We start from the raw sequence: 24,420 nt of genomic DNA, 5'->3' as shown, positions 1-24,420 counted from the left end.
AAGATCAATAATTTTAAAGTGTTATTTATGTTTCATAGAATTAACTTCTGTTGGTTTTGCCATACTTACTATTTTCCTTTTCATGTAAAAATTCTAAGGGTTCCTGAGCCTCCAAATTTGCTCTCTCTGCTCCCAAGTGCGGGTTTTTTTTCCTTGTCAGTTCCTCAGTCTTCAAATATTTTTAAACTATCACTGCTACTCTCTATAGTGCTGTATAATAAATTAACTTAAGTTTTCACTAAAATCTGCTAAATGACCAAAGAGACACTTGAAATAAAAAAGGCATATTAAATATTTATTGGAGAAGAATTTTGATGCACTTTCTGCTTAAAAATATTGAAGACTACATCTGCAAATGAATTTAATTGCCTACAGGTGGACTTGGTCAACTTTAGCTTTCTAAAGAAAAAGTTGCAATGTTCAGAGTTTTTGTTCAGCTTCTGCCTGTTTTCTGTTAGCATGTCCTTTGCCCAGTAACCTTCCCTACACTCTGGTGCTTTACACGAAACCCTCTTAAGCTATGTTTTAAAAAATGCTCTAAAAGAAAGAGAGGGCTCTTATGCTTTATGTTGACATCTTTTTCCACAAAACTTTCTCTTCATCACTTCCTAATGATCTCAGTTTGAGTTAAGAGCTAATCATGAAGTTGACATTAGTAGTCTCGATCTTTGAAAAAAACAATGGGGGGTAAATAACAGCCCTGTCACTATTTAGCTTTTTGCCATGTTTACTATAGTAAACATCATCTTGATGTGCCTGACTGTCCCTAAGTACTGTGTAGGAACCCTGTGTACACCTACAGAGAACACCCTTGTCCTAAATCTTCCAGAACTTAGCAGCAGGTGTCATATATTGAGGTCTGACTCTGAACTAAGGCCAACCAAGTAGAAATGGGGTAGCTTTGAATGTCCCTTTAATCTTTTTTAATAATTTTTTCCACAAAGATATTGCAGAGAATTTTATTTCTTAGGATATCTTTTATTAACTATGTTCATGATTCCCAGCTACTTTCTTTCTGCTATGTATTTATGTTACTAACAATACATGGTATAATTGCTCTTGTAGTCCAGTACATTGCTGAAACCTGCACAAATTACAAGTATTTTTTTCCCCAGTATCTTATTTTGATACTGTTCTTTCTGATTTTGTTAGGTTATGACAGTGATGTGACAAGGGAAAATGAAATTAATTACACCATCAAAGCCTTATCAACAAACATTAGACCAATGTTTGGAATTAAGCCTCATCTGCAGCAAAAGGAGCCAACCTTAGATGAAAGGTAATTGCTAAATTACAATTCTAGCCAAGAAGGCAATCTGGAAAGATGAATCATAGTAACACATAGTTATGCTGAGATATATATGTAACTTAAAAGGATATGTATGGAAAGGAGATATTTCTTTGGAGAAAAAAAACTCACAACTGAAGCAAAGTCTTGCCTAAGGACCAGGCTTTGTCTCTTTTTCAGAGAGCACAAAAGACTACAAATTACGTATTATGTTTGGAAAGTTTCTTGAGGTAATTGAGTTCTTTGCTGGTGTTTGATAGTATATTCTTTTTTAAACTTAGATACTGAGTGGTACCTGGTGATGGCATCATCAGCATGAATCTGTACAATTGTTTCTCTGAAGACAGCTCTCAATTTTTTTTTTTTCTAGGAAATTAATCTGAGTAATTCAATTATAATTACTCCTTGCATGGTTTTTGTCTCCAGATAACTTCGTTATTTTGAGAAATTCTACCTACAGTGGTTCTGCAGTTTCTCTAGTGAGTCTTGGAATATGAAGCTGATTGCTTTGCAATGTTAGATGCTTGGTTCACTGTCATGTGCTTTAGAAGAGAAGGGGGTGGGAGCAGAGGAAAATAAGACCAGCAGGTCAAGTAGGTGTTAAAAAGCTAAAATAATTTATAACCACTAGAACAAAATTGCTGTAGAATCTGGAGCTAAGCACAGGGCACTGAAGGTTGCTGGTTGTCAGCAAAATGGATGTGGACAGTGTATGTGAGGGAAAAGGAAGGAGGCATTCCTAGCACAATACAGTGGCAATTGAGGAACACTAGTATTAAAGAGGGAGAAGTGGGGAAAACACAATACAGTATAATTAGATGCAAGGATATGGAGAAATAGCAGATGGGAAATTTCCTGCAGGAATATGAGGAGCTCTGTTATGGTGCATGTGCTTCTCTCTGCAGTGAAGCTGGCAGATCTGTGATGACCTTGTTGGGAAATGCAACCTGATGCTGGTGGGGGTTTAGGTGTCATCTTTTTTTTTTTTTTAAGTTGTGTTGTTGAAGGAGAGCATGGATACCTGCAAATAAAGGTGTGCCTCCCTGTCTTGCCTTTAAAATGAGAAATGGTCTTTCTGCTTATTAATTAGATGCATTTGATATGAACATCAAAAAGAAAGTACATGCATGATATCAACATTTTGGATTTATAATTACTCTTGTTAATCAAAGCTGTGATTAAAGATTTTATTTTATTTTTTAAATGAAATTGTAAACTGCCTGTATTTCTTTCACTGTTTCTGGAAGCTGAGCGAGTTGTGGTTTTGACTTTCAGATAAAATATTAAAAACAGTTCTATAGTAAGGTAGCTAGGTTCTGATTCAGAATGTGTAAAAGTTCATGAAAGAATTTATTGCCTGCACTGTTTAAAAGTTTGGTGCCCTAAAACTTGAAACAAAAGTTTTTGTGAAGAATAAAACCAGAATATGGTTACTGTATGCATTTTAATTTCCGCTGAATACTGGGTTTGGAAAATGTTTTAGTAAGTCTGTTTTTTATACTGATTTTTATTTTATTTCTATTTCCCTTTCCTTTTGCTTCCTATGAAGGCAGGGGGTGGTGAGGTAAGTTCATTTACACAAAGTCTGGGATCAAATGCGTTTTAATAACTTAAGCTGCTTGGGAAAGTAGTTATACTTTGAAATAGCACTGGAGGCTTTAACTCGCTGCTATTAAATAGTACTTTGAAAGTGAGTAGATAGGCACCCAGAATGAGCCCAGTTCTCAGTGTGAGTAGAAATGAGTGAGTGCTAAATAGACTATTTGGGAGGAGGTGATAAAATCTCATCCTCTTTTCCTCAGTACTTTGGCATGGCTAAGGAACAGTTTGACTTAAGTAGCTATAGCCTGAGAGCTTGCCGACTTCTAGTGGACTTCTGTAAAACTGTAATGCAGCATTGGTGTAGAGGTCCAACATGGAATAAAAAGTGCAGGGAGCACGTTTCAGAGATGCCTGACGTGGCTATATGAGGAGTATCACCACATGTGTACCAATGTGTTGGAGCAAATAAAGCTTCAGGGATGAGAGAAGTGTTACTGACTTGGCTGCAGCATTTTACCAATACACCTATAGCACTTAAGGAACTGAGCTGCTAGGTCCACGTTCATATGACATGCGGAGTTGCTAGCTCAGGTGCCTGCATTAGGTAATGAGTCTAGCACCTACTCTATGTAGGATACGTTTGCCTACTCAGAAAGATGCTGTTACATTTGTAGCACAACAAATCCTTAGCCTGTAGGCCACTCTTCAGACTTATAGGCTGAACTGTCAGGACACTTGGACGTACAGTGGTTAAGAAAGGAAGACCCCTCTTATACCTACCTGGACCCTGTTTCTACCATAAAGTTACATCCCTGTGGTAACAAATGATAGAATTGTGTTAATCTCTGTACATCCTTCTGCAGACAACTTGACATAATCAAGAAAGCCACTGTCTTCATCTAAATTTTAGATCATACCACTAGCAACCTTAATCAAATTATTCTGGATTTAGACTTAAAAAAATGTGTATCTCTAAAGTCAGTGTTTCTTTGTAATTATGCAGAATATGTATAACTTATACAGACTTTCCTTCTGCATTTGTTCATTGATGGGGTATTTGGGTATACTGTTCAGAGTGTGGGTAGGAGATCTGTGGCGTTCCGTGTTATGTGTAGGCTTGTTACATTGACTGCCAGACATTAGAAGAGCTACATATCTTGTAGTAACACTTTATTGGAATCCTTGTATACTCAGGATCACAAGTACACTTCAGTCTAGATTGTGCTTCTGAGAATCTCTTTCAAGTAATTTTGACTTTGTGTATAAGAGATTCCTTCTCAGAAAGCATCTGAACCTCTTTTACTACTGAGTGTAGGAAGAGTTTAATTCTCCATAAGAGAAGATGGAGATAAATACTACCAGGTATTTGAACTTTAAGGCTATGTAAAAAGCCTTTAAAGACGACACCAAAAATGTAGTTACTATTTGAGATTGTTGTGTCTGACAGCTGAAGAGGAATTCATAAGCCTTAGCTGAGTAGTGAAGTTCCCTCTATATAGAAGGAGTATGATTTTTAGTACCTAGAGTATTCAGTGAGCTAACAAGAGGAGAACACTAAAAGAAGAAGCATACCTGAAATCTCAGCTGTTTTCTACTTCTGTCTCACAAAAGCACATCTGTGAGGCCAGGAGTTGTAGTCCAAGACTGCGGCCTGAATTTAGAGCAAGCAGTCGCTCAACTGGGTACTGAAAGTTGACTCACTAAAATTATTTTTATACTATTATTAGAATCCCACCTATTATTGATCTCACCTTTTATGTTGTGAGCAGTAGGATGATGTAGGAAATCAAAGTTTTAGGCCATTTAGTCTATAAAAAATCAAAATACACATCACTAGGTGGGTCAAAACAGTGTCACTCCTTTTTGCTAAAGCTCTGCGGAAAGGAATGAAAGAATCCCTAGGGAGAAGGGAGAATAAGCAAAAGAGGCTGCAGTATGGTGGGTAGGTCACTTCTCTGTGAAGTATGGAACACAGGAGTCTGCTTTTGATGTAGTGTAGTAATTTTTTTCCAGTGACTCTTGTATAAAATGTAAATAAGATTCCAAGAACATTAATCTGAACAAAGGATTATTTTTGCTCTCCAATAGACATAGTGTCCTGTTCTCAGTTTTCTGGTTTTGCTCATAAATTACTTTTCTTCTTTGCAATTGAAGTTAAATTGTTTTCCCCCTCCCAACAGCCAAGTTTTACTAGGAGCAGTGGACATTTCTGTGTCTAACATTTTTGTGGCTAACACATGAACTTGAGATATGAATTGCATCAACTCAGTAGCTCTAGGCAGCACTACCTTTATTTTTTCCTTCAGTACAAACATGATTTTTCCTACTTTTTCTGGGACTTTTGGTAACATTTAAGCAATTCAGTATTTGAAAGAAAACAAGACAGGTATTTTTGGAAAATAAGAGATACTAGTTCTGTAAAAGTTGATATGCTGAACAGAAGTGTGTTAAGCCTTACATTTCAGGCTTGTTATTTTAAAAACTTGTGGATGCTAGAAGTCAATTTTTTTTCCTGATTCTATCAGTTTAAGGTCTGCTTGCAGTGTAGCTTAAGACTGCCTCTACTGATGAGATGCCATTCTCTAGTAGTAAAGTTACCATAATATATAGTTGACAATTTAATACTTATTTTAACTTCTATTGAAAAGACAGGGCTGTGAGGCCGCACTTAGTCTGTAATTTTAAATAATAAATACAATATCTTTAAGTTTATTATGTGTGTAATGTGGTTGTGTAATAGCTTTATGAATATTCAGGAGCACAAAATAAATCGGAAAACTGTTTCTGAAAGTTCTTTCCTAGTATGTTTTTGTGTTCGGTAAATTGCTCAGAAGAAAAATAAATCATGGATGGTTAATTTTAAAGACACTTCTGGCTCAGCTGCTTCCTGAACTGCAAATCACTGAAGGTTGAGAGAAGAATCTGGAGAATATCACTCCTTTCTTATTCTGTTCTTGTAATCCCTGAAATGTTCACTATTTGTCCCTGTCAAAAGGGACAATGCTGTGATTAGTGCACCTTACATCAGAACAGCTGTACCAAGAGATCTCAAAACTAAACAGCCAGGAATTCTGGTTTAATTTTTCATGATAAATTTACCATGTTATATATTTGCAATCAGCAGAGACCTCTAAAAGAGTTTGTCACTCATAGTCATCATTGTCCTGTTTTGTTGATACATACTACTACTCAGTCCACATGCTGAGATCTCCTGTATGGGAAGATCCTTGTGTTCTTTATATTTTGAAAATTCTTCAGACACTCTGCAAACCTGTGGCAAAATTGCTTAAAATTTTGTCTTGAGGATTTTTGTGTGTGTGCAGAAGGACATACTCAAAAAATACATAACCTATTTTAGATCCTTGTGTATCATGACAAAAAGGGAGCTAACAAACTTTTTACAAACTAGTCTTTCACTGATACAGAAGTGAGGAGTTTTTTTTCACCAGATACACACAGTAAATAAACCCAAATTGTGCTTCCAAGGGAGTGAGATAAGGAGGAAGCTACTGAAATGAGGCTTCCTGTTTCTGAACTTCACAATTAACACCTTGTGTTGCCACTGAAAGAGAAACTCAGATCTTTCCTACAAACATTTCTGTATATTTTGGGTAAATGAACAGAATGCAGTAAGATTTTTCTGGTTGCCAGTCTAGTGACTTGTGATATAAATGTAACATTACAAATTCCAAAGTTCTTTTTGTAAAAAATCAGCTTTATCCTCTCCCTTTGCTCAGTCAACTTGTACAGTTTGGGAGAGGGGAGAATCCAGGAATCAACGTGAAAAGTTATAGCAAGGTATTTTCTATTGACAGCTTCTTCCTTCTCTCTGTTCACCCTGTTTGCAGAATAAATTAGATTACACAAAAGCTGAAATGTTAATTTTTTTTTAGGACTCATTCCTAAGAATTACATTCTCATGTCAACACATGTTCATAATTCTCATTTAAGTGAATGGGAATTTTCTGTGTAAAGAATAAATTTACAAAACATCTGAAGTTGGGAATAATCCCCTTGTTGTAAGAAGTAGTAAGCAAACCAGAAAGTCAATAATAATTGTTTCTATGAGTAATTCACTGACACCTAGCTTGTATAAGTAATCCTTTTCACTTTCCCACCTGCTGCTGAAAAGAGGTTCCAGGTAATGCTTTTATTTTGCTATCTAGTTCATATTTTACTATGACCTCCCATTTTCCTTAAAAAGCCATCTGTCATGTTGGGTGCTACACCATTACTTACATATCTATCAGTCTTCAGAATTACAAATTTTAAATTTTTGTGTTCATTTTTGTTCTGTCCCATACAATAAACCAGGTATTTTTGTACCTTCCAGTATAAAATTAAATACACAGACCATTAAACTTGCCCATGTTTTACAAATTTTTCAACAGTATTTATTAAAATACAGAGATCAGTCCAGTCCCTCCTGGACAGCTACCCACCTCTAAAGTGGTTGGTTTTACATTTGATGGGACAGTCTGACTTGTCATATCAAGGTATATGTTATATATAGCAAGGTATAGGTTGCTACATTAGTTAAGTATTAGATGACCTGTATCCACGTTACTATGTACAAAATGGCACTTACTGCTCATAGGACACATGAAAATAATGATGACTCGTAGTTGTCAGGAAGCAGTATTTTAAAACTACCAGATTTCATTATCTAAGGGAAATCAGACCTCTAAAATTTCACAGGTTATTTTGAAAATCTTGCTGTGAGTCAATGGAAATAACAACTCCTTACTTTTAATATTAATTATTTACTTCATGCTGGTCAAGACCTTTTGGGGAGGCAGTGAAAGTCAGATTAAAATACATATATACATGCCAATTTTTTTTTCATGTTGAAAATATAATGCCAAGATTAAGGTATTTATTTCCCCTATGATAGATGGCTGGAACTCTCCTTCCATAGGTTCAAACTGACACCATCCATATGTACATTCATCCCAAAGTGTTATTCATGCTCTCATTCCCATCGTTTGCACAGTTTTTGAGCATGCAGTCAGTTACACATGCAGGTATATGACCACTGTGTATTTATGCTATTAGTCACGTTCTTGCACATTAAATAGCAAATGAAAAGTATCTTCAACTTTTCAATCTTTAAAGAAAAGCATTTGAAGAATGTATTCTGGTGTCCTTCAACATTCCTGCTTTTAAATGCACAAGTTGTCATCTGGAAACTTAATTAGGAGAAAATACATAGGTGTTTTGATTGGCATTCCAGTTCCACTGCTCTGAATCAATACAGAGTTAGTCTTTCATAAATGGGTACTTGTATAACTTGTTTAGGTGACCTGTGATATAACATAGCTGAGTATAGATTGTCAAGTTATATCAATCAATGTGCATTCACTTTTTTCTTTTGTATGTGAGTGTACTCTAATGGCTAATGATGGATATCAACCTATATTTATATCTGTTTATCTGTAGAGCCTTTAAATATAGGTGGCCTTTTCAAATGGTTGTATAATGTGAGAGTGTTTGACTTCTCCTGTTCCATCACAAGGGATTAGCAGACAGCAAATGTTATAAAAATGCCACATTCTAGATCCAAGCAGCAGAGAAATGTTCACATCCAGCCAGGTCAGGTCGGGTTACATAAACCTGTGCCAGAACCATGTCCTTTCAGTTTTTACTGCTTTCGTGAAACTTCAGATACACTTTCCTGCTCTATTTCGTTTTTGTGGTTTGTTGTTTTTTTTTTTTATTCTCTAGCTCACTTTTTCCTCTGTCTTTCAGGGACAGAACTGAAGTAAAAGGTGGGGGGGATTGAAGGCTTGAGTGCTCTGTGTCAAATACGAGGATGACAAGTGGAAGATGTGCTCCTTATGCTGTGTTTTATCAATTTCTAGAGCACCAGTAATATGGCTGTTGCTGGATTGTCCATGACAAATCAGAAATTAAAAACGTAAAATACTTGGAAGCATTCTGGAGTGAGCAGGAGGTAGATTGGGCAGTTATGCTCAATCTTCCCCTACCCATATCTGTAATGCAGGACTGACCTCCAGTGATGGACCCTGCAGCCCTTGCATTCCACCTGCCTGCTCAGCACCAGCATTGTCACTCACTTCCACTCCAGAGCTGGCTGGATGACCTATGGTTGTCAAGTTTCCTACTGATTCCTAAGCTTGGTTTTGGTGGTTTGTTTTTCTTTGGTATTTTTTGGTCAGAGAAAAACTCGTTGGACCTACTTCTCATTTTCTTTACTTTAAATATGTAATTACAGGGATTTCCTCTGCTGTTTTAGATGTAACCTTTTTATTTCCTTTAATCTCCCCTGACCTATGCAGTCCTCCCTCAGTCTCTGATTTTTATATATCTTTGCAATTGACAATCAAACAGCAGTGGTCTCTGACAATGGATAAACATACACTATTTCTCCTAAATAATAGCCTTTCTGGGAATGCCTTTTTTCTTCATAGAAGCTCTAAATTGTGATGGGCATAAAAATGTATTTATGGATAGATAGTTAGGAATTGTCCTAAGAGAATTGGACTTGGTTCCTTACAGTTTGGACTTCCTGCTTCAGGTCAGGTGTTGGGGTTTTTTTCCCAGTAATTCATAGTAGTCTCCTGCCTTTGATCCAAAATCTTGATTTGCTCATGTTACTTTTCATAGATTTATTTGTTTATTTATTTATTAGGAATGGTATTAGTTACTGATATACTTCTTTGTCTGCAGTTCAAAGTGATAGAGAAATATAAACAAGATTACTGGATATAGAATCTGACATTCTTGTTCTGTGTGCTGGCTGCAATGTAATCTAAGGGAAGTTACATTTAAATATTTCCTTCTGTCTAAAAAGCATTAGAAACTATGCTTCTCTCTCAGTTAGGAAGGCTCACTGGAACTGTAAGGGGAATGTATCCTTTTCTACTTTCCTTTCTTTGAGAAGGTTGGATTTTTTTGCTGCTGATGTATTTGTAGGCTGGTATCATATCTTGGGTGTGCTTCACAGCTGGGTAAGGTGGCTTTTTGAGTTTTGTTTTGGACTTCAATATGTCTTTGGCATCTAGATTACTTTTTCTCCTGAAGCCTTTTTGAGCTCTAGAACATGTCAGTAAAAGCATCAGACACAGTAAACAGCGTGCCAGCTTCACATTCCTGCAATGCTCCCTACTGAACTTGCTGTTTGATTTTATAGATGTTGCATGGGATGAAAGAGGAGGTAACATGACGGGAAAACTGATGAACATGAATAGTATTTATTACAGATTTCTCTTCTTCCCCCCTCTCTGAGGCCTGGGGAAATTAATGGTTAGGACCAAGAGAATCACTGGTATACAGTCCTCCAATTTTCAGCACCTCAGCATTGTTCCCAATTTCCATGTTTAAAAAGAGAAAGGTGCGTGTTGTATTTGCTTAATTTAAAAAGGATTTAACATCAACATTATGCAAGTGTTTTTTAAGCAACCATTTTTGTGTGTTTTCTAAGGAACTTCTTGCGTAAATGTGCTCCTAGTTACCTAATAAATGAGCAGCAATTATGGAGGTATCAAAGGAATTAAGGAATTCTAATTGTAATCATAATGAAAGGAACAAGCTGTAGCTAGGATTATTGAATAATTTTCATGAATAAAACTTAATCCTTCCTATGATTCTTGATGTGTGAACATTCGAGCATAATCTGAAATATACATTACAGATATTTATCAAACACACCTAGTTGAGATTTCTTAATTAAATCTAGGCTATTCAGAGCAGTGGAACATAAGTTATGGCTGGTATTCATGCATTTGCATGGTGGATGGTGGTTTACTTCCAACTGAGCATTGATCAGTAACTTGTGTCTATTGATGTAAGAGTGAGTAGGCAGGTGTACCTGGAGTTCTTCACAAATTATTACAACAATAGGAAAAGTTAGGGCCTACTGGAGGCATGTGGGAACAGGAATGATTATCTCAAATATTAACATTATTCAGGTAAGCCTTTAAACTTTGTCCAATAAAAATTGCTATAGAGAAGCTCACAGAATCACAGAATGTTGGGGGTTGGAAGGGACCTTCGAAGATCAAGTCCAACCCCCCTGCCAGAGCAGGACCAAAAAAACTAGGGCAGATCACTCAGATGGCAGCACCTTAAGAATATGGCACAGAAAAGCCAAGAAGCAGTGGTCATTGATTGTAAAGGAAGCTTTTGCATGAACCTCATGGACTGTTGAAGAATTGTTGGAAAAACCTATCATATTAAACAAAGGTGTTCTGGTTTTATTTTTCCTTTGACGGAGGTATTTCTTTTAAAGATGAATACACGTATCAGCTAAGCAGGATAGGGCTGGAAGTTTTCCATATGCAGTAGCAGTTTGGAAGGCACTGTGTTAGTATGGAATGGGTGACGGACAGCCTTCTCTTATTCACAGTTCTTTATTTCAGACCACCCGTTAGTAGGGCATTGCCACAGCCGGAGAAGCTCCAGACAAACAATGTTGGGAAAAAAAAGAGACCTATAGAGGTAAGCAAAACATTGATCTCCGTGTAGAATTTTTTTTTTTTCCAGAAATTGACAAATTTGTGGACACACTAAATTATTGTTTAATTTTAAATGTATCAAAAGTTGAAATACTAAGTAGTAAGTAAAAAGCAAAAAAATGGGAGATATATTTTTTTAAATCCATAAAAGCCTGATGCTACTTTTTCTTACACATGGGATGGGGCACAGTTTACTTTTTAGGAACAATAAAACCTTTTAAATGCAGTATGTAGAAAGCAGTATGCCCTCTTTAGATAACTGGATCATTAACGGGCATAATAAAATAAAGCATCTGGTACTGCATATTTTTCTTAAACTTAAACTTTGTTTAAAATTCATAATTGTTAATAGTTTTAAAAATAAAACTACTTTAAAAAAATCTATTAATGATGCCTTTAGCTTGGGCACTTGGTTTTTTTTTTCCATGACATGGCCAATGCCAATAAATATACTAATTTTTTGTTAGTCTGAAGTGGAAATTTCATCTATCTTTGAAAAAGGCAGTTCTTCATCTCAACTGAAGTATTTTCTATGACGTTAAACAAAATGTTTGTTGTAGCATAATGAACAGCCTTTTGCCAGTGGTGTTTTAGAAGTTTTAAGCTGTAATTAAGCTTTCTTAATTGCCCACTGCAATCAAACTGTGGACCAATGTGTGTCATTCTTTGTTTCTTATTATCTTCCGCATCAGAAGCACTGTGGTCTTCTTGGCTCACTGCAATTTATTTATTTGTATGCAAGTGTATGAGTATCTCTTTCTGTGTATATATACGTGCATGTATCCACATGGAAGTGTCCTACAGCATCCACCAGATGACTGGTTGACATGACTGTGTAGGACAAGAATCAGCAGCAATGCAAGATGACAAGGAAGGCAGGATCTCAGCTTCTGTTGGTTTGAGCAATTGTTAAACTTCCTTTTCTGCATAAGGACATATTTTAAAAGTAAAATCCTGGAGAAGATCGTAAAGTTCATAACTGCTTTAAGGTTTTGAGTATCTAAGAGGTTTAAATATCTTTCTTTAGGATCTAATTTTGGAGCTGGTGTTTGGGTACCGAGGCAAGGACTGCAGAAACAATGTGCACTATTTGAATGATGGTGCTGATGTAATATATCATACTGCATCTATTGGGATCTTGTATAATGTGGCAACAGGTAGGAAACAGTATTTCACACACATGGAGATACAGAGTTTATGAAGTAGCTGGTGAGCTTTACCTTTTATAGAAGTATGTGGGAAAATTGCTGTTATTTTTTGTAACTGAAAATGCAGTCTTCTGAGGTGATTCGTAATAGCTGCATAAGCAAACTAAATGTATTGAAATGTTTCTGTCGACTGAATTTTGAAGGAAGGAAAGTTTTTATTATTTTTGTCTTAGCTTTCTGAAATTTACATGTTACAATGATCACAGAAATGAAAACAGCTGAACAATGGAGTCATTATGGTTGTTTAATCTTTTTTCTAAGTCTGAATTAATTACTTTTTGTTTTACTTTTCAGTCCTCCATGTCACATACATTCGTTCCCCATAACCAGTTTAGATTAGATAACTTAGACCTTTTAAAGAGTAACACAATGCCATTTGTTTCTGTGAAATTTAAGCAGCTTGGTGTAGAAGACTTGAGGGAATAACTCAGAGATATCAAGTGCTGTGATTTAATCAAAATAAAAATTTAGGAGTTTCTGTTTCCTGGTTTTAAGCTCCACACTGCAACATCACCATAATTCTGTTTTCTAACAAATATTATAAAATTTCCAAACATTAACTATGTCTATACTATGTGTATAAATTCAAGTTAAAAATTATTTTTTTTTTTTAGGTTCTCAGTCTTTTTACCAGGAACACAATGATGATATTTTGTGCCTCACTGTAAATCAGCACCCCAAGTTTACCAACATAGTGGCAACTGGCCAAGTAGGTATGTTTGTATTTTTGTAAAAAGAAATTAACATGAGAGCATGCAATTAGGGCCTTGTGAGTTCATGATAAATCACAAAAATACTTGATTATGCTATCTCCGTTTGTATGAGTGTTACTCAGTTACCTGTCCTCTTTGTTTCTTTGAGTGTAATTTAATAAAGTTGAACAAAAGACATTGAGGCATGAAAGAAGATTATATTTTGTTTAGAGTTACCAAAAAGACTTTTTTAGAAGTCTTAAGCCCCACAAAATTAGTCTGGTTTTATTTAAGTATGACCATGTGTTAGGCCCTCCAAAGAACCGTAGCCCTTCCAAAGAAGCTTAATTGAGCTGCCCTTGATTTCTACAGGGATTAAACCCAGAATTCTGAAATTAGATCTGACTTTATGTAGGTTTTATATCATCAGGCAGATTTATAATACCTACTTGGTGTTTTGATAATATATCATTGTAATAGTCTAGGCAGAACCAAAACTCTAATGGTGTTTTCCTACAGATAAATTTAGATTTAGGAAGAAAATATATATGCTTCATACTAACATTAAAGTTGACCTATGAGCTAACCAGGTGAAAAGAAAAAAAGAAAAAAAGAAAAAAAAAACCAAACAAAGCACTCTGTATTTGCACAGCTGAACTAATACTGCTGCTTCTAAATTTTGCAGAATAGTGTAATTTTTGAAGTCCTTCAATCCAGCTGCAGTTTTCCTACCTTCAGTTGTTTCTCAGCAGATTCAAAACCAAATTGTTTTCCATAGTGCATAGAACACAAAAAAACCCACCCTTAATTTATTTTAGCCATATTAGTTTTTGTTTGCTTTTGTTTTGGTTTGTTTTGGTTTGGGTTTTTTTTGTTTGTGTTTTGTTTTGTTTTTATTTTATTTATTTTTTTAATTTTTGTTTGGTTTTTTTGTTTGTTTTGTTTTGTTTTGTGGTGGTTTTGTTTCTGTAGGTTTGTTTCAGATGTTTCATTGAACTACAGTTAGTTGTTGGAGATAATTACCTGGTTCCCTCTGTCTTTGGGATTTTTAGGTGCGTGTCTCATTAAAATTGACTCATTGACAGTAGTAGCTGCTTAGCTAAAATAGCTTCATTTCTTGGTGAGTTTCTCGCCTCACATCAATTTAAAGAAATCATTAATGGAAATTATTTAAATGCAAAAAATTATCAGCAGATTTTTGCCTGTAGTTTGATTGCAAAGAACATTTGCAGAAATTACAGAGCTTTTATTTTCTTTAGGAATTTGCTTTTTCAGTGTCTTTCTTCATCTAGCCCTGTTTGCCTTTTCATATGCTAGAATATATGGGAAGAATGTAGGTACAGTGTGAAAATGTGTTCTTTGCATAGATTTTCTTCAATGTTCATTTTACACAAGAAGAAACACAGGATCCTCAGTCTTGTTTTATTTCGTAATCATTTCTACATCAACTAGCAGTAGAACAATTTTAATTGTTTTGTAATGTGAATTTAAGGCATACAAGTCAGGACAGACGACACTTAAAAATAAAACTAAAAACCATATTTTTGAGGAAAGAAATCTGAAAAATTAGCTGGAAGCAAAATACCTCAAACACCACTTATTTTTAGATCCTGAGCAGGTGTTAAGGCGTATGTACTTCATAAAGAATGTACTTAACTGCTGCTACTTTTCCTACTGTTACGACTAGCACAAACATAGCTTTACCATCATGAGGTAAATCTTCAAAGATTTTCCAGAAACATTATTTCAAGTATTTTTTTAAGCTGCAGTGCTGTTATGCAGCATCGTGGTAATACTTCCAAGTGCCTCAATCCTGGTTTCTTAGTGTTTCTATAGAAGAACTTTGGATGTATTTGCCACATGTCCAGATCACACTCTAATATTACTTCTTAGCATAACAGAAATCAGCTTTTTTCCCCCTTAATTTGTTAAAATATTGCCAGGTGTAAAATATGTTTTTTATTTAGTTTGGCAGAGGAAGACCTAACATACACCAAAGTGTATTTTTGTGTGGTAACTCAACATGAAAATCAAAATACACTCATACTGTGAAATTTAATTTCTGGTGTGACCGCCTATTATCTGTAATTATTCATTATAAACTAAAAGCAGTATTGGTGCTGCTGCAATGCAAACAGATGGCATAAAGGTGTGTGTTAAGAAATGACACTAAATGTGGCATATATTTTCTTCAGCACTTATCTTATTTCTGGTCTAATTGTTTTTCTGCTGCTTTTCCATTACAGGAGACTCAGCAGATATGTCAGGTAAGGGAAATAAAATTTTAACATCTTCAGGTGTAGTTAGCCTATCTAGTAGTTGTCTACATCTTTATAGAGCAGTAAGTGATGCTAATTCATTTTTAGTTTATTAAACCCCTGTATCAGTCATACTACTGTCAGCAATATAAACCACAACAGCTCAACGAATTGTAAATATAGACACAATTGAAATGTTAGAACACACTTAAAACTTACTTTTACTGTAATATATTCCCTTCTTGCTCCCAGTGACTAGTGAGTTCTAATACATACTGCTACTGTAGCATTCCTATGTACACTTCCAGGTTTTATAGATACATTGGGGCTGGCAATTAACATTGGTTTTAGACAATTGAGTGTATTTTTAAATACGCATTTCTAAAGTAAATTCCATTGAGGAGGCCTAGGTGACTGAGTGAAAAAAACAATCATCTTTCATAATTATGTATGATTGTCATGCAGTTATTACCACTGATCCAAAATGCTTGTTATGATGTCAGTTTATTTTTTTCTGTATCATTTTGGGTCGTTGACAGTTTGATAGTCTTGATTGCACTCTTTTTTGTAAATGTGTTGTTTTTTTAAACTGTAATCTTAAAAATTCGGCACCATCATGTGTGAGTGAGTTCATTGTTGAGCAGCCATAATTGTCTTGTGATACATCTTCAGAGATGCATAAATATGTATTCATGTGTACCTAGAAAGTATAATGATCTTCATGTGGATCTAATGCTTGTTCTAGAGAATAAATGTGCAATGGCATTTTTAATATGTGTTGGCTTCTTTTAAATATGCCAAATTGGGCTTGCTCTAAGGATGGGAGGAAGAATATAGGTACCTTTTCCCACACTTTTAAATTCTATATAAGAAGTGATAATATGGTTGTTTCTATGAAAGAACATCTCTAGTCCTGCATATAATGCCTGGAGACTTTTCCTCTCTCACTCCCCTTCTTCCTACTGAAACTTTAGTATGAGCTTATGTATATCACTGAATTCCAATGTCACTGCCTGAAACCAGCACTCTACTTTTTTCTTCTTCATCGAACCATTAGTTTAGAATCCAAGCTCTCCCTGCCTTCATTAGAAAGTTGCATAGTTTCACTTAAAATTTATCAATAGCCATTTGGCACCTTTCTTACCAACAACTCCTGCTTCTCTGTTTCCACTTTTCTGTTGCCTGCAGTGATGCAGGTATAGATATGCTTAATCTTACTGAAGGTACTTTTTGTCCTGCCAGCCCGTGGTAGTTTTATCTAACTTCTCCTAGAAGGAGATAACACCTTAGAAAATCCCTCTTTTGAGAGCAGATGAAGTATTGCACAAGCAGGACTCAATGTCAGGACAGAGACTTTCAGAAGAGCACTACCAAGTAGGACTTGAGCATCTATGTTCTCTACCTTGCAAAGCTTCCTCTGAAGGATTTTGTTAGTTCTTCTTCATGAGATCTGGGAGAGTTTGTCTGCCACCCAAAAGAAAAATTTTGGCCAAGGTTCTAGGGGAGGTGCAAAGGTCAAGGGCGACAGAGTTTTACCAGGGGGAGTGCTGAAGAGGAAGAAGCAGTTCAGAGCCATAATAAAGCTTTTGCTTCCTTTCTTTAAACTTTCCATAAGGACAGCAAGGAGTTTGCTGAAAATCTTGAGACATGACAGTTGTTGCCAACCCCTGCCCTTTCTGTTTTAAAGGCGTGTCTATACTACACTGTAGTACCTCTCAAAAGGTGCTGATAACAAGAGTTTTGTGCCATGAGAGAAAAATTCCAGTGGGAAACAGAAGAAATTAGAAGATTGCTCTAAAGACTCTCTGAAACAGCTGTGGGATTGTGCTCAAAAATATAGTTTCATGTGGCTAAAATTTTACCTGGGTCCCTGTGCCTACTGTTTCCCATCATATGTGTGCTTTTGAGGGACTAGATTTAGCTGATTAGAAATACAAAGCCTGGAGCTGAAATAGAACTTAAGTTTATGTGAATCTGGGTCTATGACAATAACCAGTAACCTCCAGACTCTGCAGTTAGATTTACTAGGATAAGGAATAAAGAAGTTTGAGAGAAGAACTTGCTATCCTGGGAATGGTCTAGGTGCTATTCAGAGATTGCAAGCTGTAGATGGATTGCAAGGTGTTTGGTGAATGCATTGCATTTGGAAAAAAAAAACACCTCTCATCATAACAGAAATAATCAAATACATAAGTAACATGGAAAGACTAGAGTGGTTTTTGCTGCAAAGAGCCTGCAGTCTGAACAATGCAAACTAAATTAAATACCCTAGTTCTACATCAGTAAGCAGGCTGATTATTCAGCTGATGTTCTCCTAAGGGAGCATGCATTTCAGACAGATGGCCATTTTGTAGAAAAGGAGATTTTGGCCTTGCATTGTAAACTGATTTCTCCATAGCTATCAGTTGTTCAGAAGCCCCAAACAGAAAATATGTTTTTGATTATCTGCTCAATGTTTATGGAGTTTTTTGAGTCAGCATGCTAAGATAAGTTTTACTAAGAGAAAAACAGAAGACAGCTTGTTTTCAGAGACATGCTTCAGAAGTCCAGTAACAGGTTAAGCAAAGTTACCTCTAGTAGTATAATGACACCAACTTCTTAGTCTTACCTAATGGTCCTGTTTGCCAGAAATTGGTTTCCAAAGGGAGGCCAAAATCTCCTTTTTTTTTCCACATCTGACCAGAACAAATGTATTTGTGTTATTAAAAAATATCAGTTGCTGCAATAAGCAAATCATTAGACATTTTGAAAACTTATACTAATTATGTGTTTTTCTACTTGTGTAGCTACAGCTCCTTCTATTCATGTGTGGGATGCAATGAACAAACAGACCCTATCGGTGCTGAGGTGCTACCATTCCAAGGGCGTTTGCTCAGTCAGTTTCAGTGCCACTGGCAAACTGCTGCTCTCTGTAGGGCTGGATCCCGAGCACACCATTACCATTTGGAAGTGGCAAGAAGGTAGGAAAGTGAATGTTTTTGTAGGATGTGTTGATATTGTAAGAGCTATGTTGGTTTGAGTCAAGAATAACTATAACATAAAAATATCAGCAGGTCAAAAATGATTATAATAAATGCTGTGCACTGTACAAGAAGAGGTAAAATAAATGCACTTACCCATTCTAGTAACTGCTAAATAGATCTGCTTTGAAACTGCTTTTAAAGATCAAGATAGTTCACTGATTTCTGGATCGAATACTTAAAGAAAATCAGTCCTCATTCAGTTTTTTTTCTCAGTAATTTCTTGCTGCTGGTTAAAAAAATCTTTATAAAATCTTTTTTCCTCCTAGAAGAAATTTTCTATTCTTCTCTGTTGTTATTTTTCTCTAAAGTCTGATTACTGGCTACTGTTAGACTCATAAAATTATCCCCCAACAACTGCAAATTGGAGAAATGTGATGCCAGTACAGCTCCTCCAGGCAGCTGTTGTAATTGGTGCCTTAAGCTATTGTACGTATTTTCACATGGGTGTTGATCTGAATCCAGAACTTAGGCTAAAGTGATTTGTCAGCTACTTTCCTCATGTCCTTTCCGTCTGGCAATATGCCCATATTACAAAACTGATTCTTAGGGGTTTATTTAAAAATTAAAAGTTAAAAGCTTCTTTAGGTATGTTGGGGAGAAAAGGACATCCAAGGAGAGTGTAGGCCCTCTCCTGAAGGAAACGGGTGAGGTAGCAACACAGGATATTGAGAAGGCTGAGGTCCTTCTTTGCTTCAGTCTTCTCCAACCTCAACACAAAGGCTACAGCAGGTGAAAGCAGGGACTGGGAGAGTGAGTTACCCCCCACTGTAGGAGAAGAGCAGCTTCGTGACCATCTAAAGAACCTGAAGGTGCATAAAACTATGGGAGCTGATGGGATTCAGCCATGGGTCCTGAGGGAGCTGGTGGATGCAATTGCTAAGCCTCTATCCATCATATCTGAGAGGTCATGGCAGTCTGGTGAGGTTCCTGCTGATTGGAAAAAAGGGAACATAGCCCCTATTTTTAAAAAGGGGTAACAGGAAGACCCCCCTCCTCCCCAACCCAAGCCCTGTCACACAGAGCCAACACAGTAATGAAGTCAGTTTGTGAATTTTCTGCAGAAATAAGAAAGTTTTCTAACTTTGGACAAAATTTGCAGAGAAGTCATTTAGTAGACTCTTCTGATTTTTCCAGAGTTTGGAGTTTTCGGAGGAGTTGTAGGAATTTAAGAGGAGGTGGAAGCTTACTTGGATCTGAGCTCCTAACTCTTTTGTACTCTTCTGGAAATTGTAAATTACAAGTAGATGGCACCTTCATTGGGTGCTACACTTTGCTACTGGCTCTTATTAAATTTTTTTTTTTTTTTCAACCTGCATCTTAATTTAATTTTAGTATAGGAGCAGTTTGTACTTTTCTTCATTACTTGTGTGGTCTTGGATACCTCATAATGTTCCATAATTTATTAAATTTTTTTTTTTGGTAACTATAGTTTTCTCAGTGTATTCAAAACACCTCTTTTCTTTCTGCCAGGTGCCAAAATTGCCAGCCGAGCTGGTCATAACCAGCGTATATTTGTAGCAGAATTCAGGCCAGATTCAGATACCCAGTTTGTTTCTGTGGGAGTAAAACATGTGAGGTTCTGGACACTAGCTGGAAGAGCTCTTCTCAGTAAAAAAGGGCTCCTGAGCTCCATAGAAGATGCCCGAATGCAAACCATGCTGTCTGTCGCTTTTGGCGCGGTATGTACCTGAACAAACTATTTTAAAATGCATACAATTTTTTTACTCTTCTTCCTTTTTTTCAGTTCAATGAGACTTTTCTGACCTGCTAAGGAGAATGTCAGTTGTTTTATTAAACTCGGTTTAGCAGTCATAATGCTTGCTTGCTAGTTAGAACTAATAGTAGCTTTTTTTTATAATACAAGAGAAAAAAAATACGGATTTGTATGTTTTCTAAAGAAACAAACATAGATGCTTTGGCCTGATAATAATGTGTGAGGTATTTAATCCAGGTAAAACAAAGCTGACTCTGGACTGCAGGAACCAAACAGCAGAAATGAGGCTTGTTTTATGTCTGCCTGTGGGTGATTGTGTTGTATCTGTCTGCATTACTACTTATGGGTGATCTGAGAGTGACACTGTCCTGGGGCACTCGTTAATGTATGACTGTTAGATGGCCACATTAGGGTTTTGCTTTGCTTTGGGGTTTTTTTTGACAGTTGCTGGCATTGTTACTAAGTTCCACATCTTTGCCATTTTAGGAGTTGCTCTGTATGAGCAACTCTCATCTCTTTAGCTGGGCAGATAGCCATGGATTTATTTTCTGAAGTGGTGCTTCTCATTTATTGTGTGCATTACTGTCTTGCTTGCTGACCTGCCTGTTGGGTTCAGACTGAATTTATGCTATTGCTTTTGATTTTTGAAACTGTAACTGGCCTGTGGTTTCATTCTTCGTGAGAATATCTCTTTCCAGAGTTGTCTCTCTCTCTCTCAAGTACCTGATTAAAGAAAGAGTTCTATAAAGCAGTAAGATACCATCCAAATTATAATTTATTAGGGCACTCCCTTACACACACCTTAGGAGAAGGATGTAGAACATCAACACACTTCAGTCAAGGAAAGTGTTTATTCCAGATCTATACGTGCATAATGATAATCTAAAAAAAACTACATCATACTGAATTTAAGGATTGTTCATCTAAGTTACTGAAACAGTTTTATCTCAATAACCAGTTCCTATTGCTTTTATGTGTATCCTAATAAATTGCCCTTTCAAGCACAGGATGCAGAAGTAAAGAAGAGCAGGCAGCTTTTAATTCTGAGTTAAGTCAGGCTGTTTTATTCATAAACTAATAAACCAATACCTGAAAGGGGCCTATAAGAAGGCTGGGGAAGACCTGTTCACTAGAGCATGTCATGATAGGACAAGGGGTAATGGTTTCAAGCTAGAAAAGGGTACATTTAGGTTGGACATTAGGAAAAAGTTCTTTAATATGAGTGTGGTGGATCACTGGAATGGGTTGCCTAGAGTGGGTGGGGTGGGGGCCCCATCCCTGGAGACATTCAAGGTGAAGCTTGATGGGGCTCTGAGCAATCTGTTCTAGTGTGAGACATCCCAGCTTATTTTAAGGGGAGGTTGGACTAGATCACCTTTAGAGGTTCCTTCCAACCCAAGACATTCTATGGTTCTATGACAATGTTTACTGTAATCCAATGAATACCTTGACCTAACAACAAATATGAATGCAAGCATTATGTACATAGAAAGGGGGTGCAAATTACCTCTTTGTGTGAAATGTCAAAACTCCTGTTGGTTTCCTACTTTTTTAACCACAGTTTGCATGCCTGGTAGGCTGAAGACATAGATGACCCTTTGGCTGAAGCTTAAGTTACTGTATTTCTTCTTGCAGTACAGAGCCTATTAGCTACAAGAAAGCATCTTTCAGACTTCAAGATAGAATAGAGTAGTTCATTTTTTTGTCCCTAGAGGTTCTTATTACCCCTTCCAAAGTTTGTTTTTCTGCAGCAGCAGGAGCAAACAAAAGCAATCTAGCCTAAAGGCACATGGTAATGTTATTTATTTCTGAATGTTTTTCTTTCTGCCTTACTCAGAATCCGATGATGAGTGTATTTTTCCCCTTTTCAGAATAACTTGACATTTACAGGTACTATCAGTGGAGATGTTTGTGTTTGGAAAGACCATGTGTTGATACGAATTGTGGCCAAAGCTCACAATGGACCTGTTTTCACAATGTACACCACGTTGAGAGATGGTTTGATTGTTACAGGAGGCAAAGAAAGGCCGTGAGTTGTCTTTTTTCCTTTTTCTGCAAGCACATGTGTCCTTTAAAGTTGTTTGGATTCATCCCATCCTAACAGCAGGCAGTTGAGACATCAAAGCTAAAAGAGTAGTCACTTTCAGATCCCTGAATAGTTGGCAGGAAAAAAAGTAGCCACCACCTCCAAAGTGCAGGTAAGCCCAGTTGAACTTCCAGTACCTATTTGTTTCCATTGATTAAAAGAGAGAGTCTGAGAGTGGCTCGAATCCTGATCTGGATGCCTTGCATAGAAGTACCTCAAGTCAAGGGGATAAATGAGAATCTAAGTGCTATACAAGTAGTTCTTCATAATTTTAACTTCTTGATAACAACCGTCTTTCAAAAGCACACATAGAACCTTCTTCAGGCCTTTTATGATGAGATAAAATTATTTTGGTTGAAAATAATAGGCAAGTATAAAATAAATTATGTGGCTGGATTATCAATTATATTGCATTATAAATTATACTGCATTACATCAGTCAGGTAATATTTATCCAAGTACAAATACATGAATTAGCAAAGAGATGCTACAGTTCTCCCTCCTTAAGCTGAAAAGGGCTGAACTATGATAATCAAAAGTAGCCTGGAAATCACCTTATCATTTTACTAAATGGTTCAATGGTGTTTACCACAACACTACTATTTTTGAGAGAAGCCAAAAACATTTAGTTTGAAATACAGCTTTAAGCATTATAAAGTTACCTAATCCTTGGTGGGTTACATCTTTTTCCTAAGTTGAACTGAGGTTGTTCATTCAAGTAATGAGTACAATTTTCATTAATAAGTTAATGATAAATATTATAACAGCATAATACACAGCTTCTTTAAAGGAAGGATCTGTTTAGTTATGATGGCAGAGACAAACTGTCTCATCTCAAAGGTACAGCAACATCCTTTGTTTCTGGGATTATCTCTTCAGGCATTTTAGTTTTTTCTTAGTGCCTATCTAATGATAAAAAAAATGTTTCAGCTGTAATAAAGTGCCTCAGATGGCATGATAGTATCCCATTTTGCAGGGCACAGACCACTTCTACCTTTTCCTTAAGTTCTTAAAGATCCTGGTTGACATTTAGACCCAGTTGAAAACTTAACTTATTCCTGTGGTTGAAATATTTTCTTCTAGTATTTATAAAACATCACTGTGTTTTTATTTGGAGAATGTTCCCTCTACCACTTATCTTCAAAGCCACTTAATTAGTATTTGACGTGAAAGAAACAGTAATGAATAAAAGTAAGAAACAATAATTTGTCTCCTGTGGGAAAATGGAATATTGGAAGTATACAAAATTAATTCTACATTTAGGAGAATTGCATGTTTGCTTCTGCCTTGGCATTCTTCATTGCAGTTCATCAGCCTCTTTTGAGAAGATGTTTTTGCTGAGTATGATGACCAATCATATGTCAAAATGGTGCTATTGGGAAGCAAAGAATTGCAAGGACTAGCAATTTGTAATTCGTTACAGTTCTTTTAGTAATAGTACAAAAGCAATAATTACAGTTAAACTTTCTGGACTTCTTTGTCAGGGTTTGTTCAGTAATCCAGGTTGTAACACTGGCAGCTCAATATTATGGAACATTATCTTTTCTGCTGGGGGGAGGTTCTGTTATCTTTGAAGACAGACAAAACTTATGTCCCAGAACAACTGGAAGTGCCAAATTTATAACTGTTTTATCGAACACTATCTCCTTTTAAGAAACTTTTTTTATTTTAGTGTCTTCTTTACTGAAATATGAGTACTCTTGAAAGTGGGTGGGAATGCTTAGTGCTTTCATGATTAACACTTATTAGTTGGGTATCTTGTGCAAAAAATATGTCATTTTTCTCCTGTATCTTTGTAATTTATTTCACAGTAGTAAAATAACTATCTTTCCTGTTTCCCTCAACTATATTTTGACAATCTCTGCCTGTCTAAGATGGCCATTTGTTCACACACTTAGCTGTTCCTTTGACCAGACAGATTTCCTAAGAGCTACTAGTTCAGGCTAAGCTTAGCAGCAGCCATCTTTCAACTTGTTCTGTATAGTAGTATAACAGGGACTTTCATCAGTATCTCTTGCTTAGCTGGGAGGCTCCACATACTGACATTACCCACTCAGTAAAAACAAATTGAATCTTTAATGATTTAAAACATACTTAAATACCTCAGTTACAATGTATTACATTAAATACAT

At 36.2% G+C, this 24,420-nt stretch overlaps 1 protein-coding gene across 2 annotated transcripts in view; it reads left to right on the top strand.

Annotated features, from left to right (window-relative positions):
• The window catches only part of EML5 (EMAP like 5), a 110,122-nt gene that overhangs the window by 70,979 nt on the left and 14,723 nt on the right, over positions 1-24,420 (top strand). Inside the window, exons 27-36 of one of the 2 annotated variants that reach the window (XM_051620278.1) lie at positions 1,153-1,279; positions 2,838-2,852; positions 6,963-6,971; positions 11,212-11,290; positions 12,335-12,464; positions 13,130-13,228; positions 15,454-15,474; positions 18,252-18,425; positions 19,959-20,167; positions 22,074-22,231. In XM_051620278.1, the coding sequence (XP_051476238.1) occupies positions 1,153-1,279; positions 2,838-2,852; positions 6,963-6,971; positions 11,212-11,290; positions 12,335-12,464; positions 13,130-13,228; positions 15,454-15,474; positions 18,252-18,425; positions 19,959-20,167; positions 22,074-22,231 (1,021 nt within the window). The remainder of the gene's footprint in view (positions 1-1,152; positions 1,280-2,837; positions 2,853-6,962; positions 6,972-11,211; positions 11,291-12,334; positions 12,465-13,129; positions 13,229-15,453; positions 15,475-18,251; positions 18,426-19,958; positions 20,168-22,073; positions 22,232-24,420) is intronic. The other variant, XM_051620279.1, reaches the window with a different exon arrangement.

This window comes from Apus apus, chromosome 5 (assembly GCF_020740795.1).
Source record: "Apus apus isolate bApuApu2 chromosome 5, bApuApu2.pri.cur, whole genome shotgun sequence".
NCBI lineage: Eukaryota > Metazoa > Chordata > Aves > Apodiformes > Apodidae > Apus > Apus apus.
The sequence above is the reverse complement of the archived record's forward strand: the minus strand, read 5'-3'. Positions and strand labels throughout refer to the sequence as shown.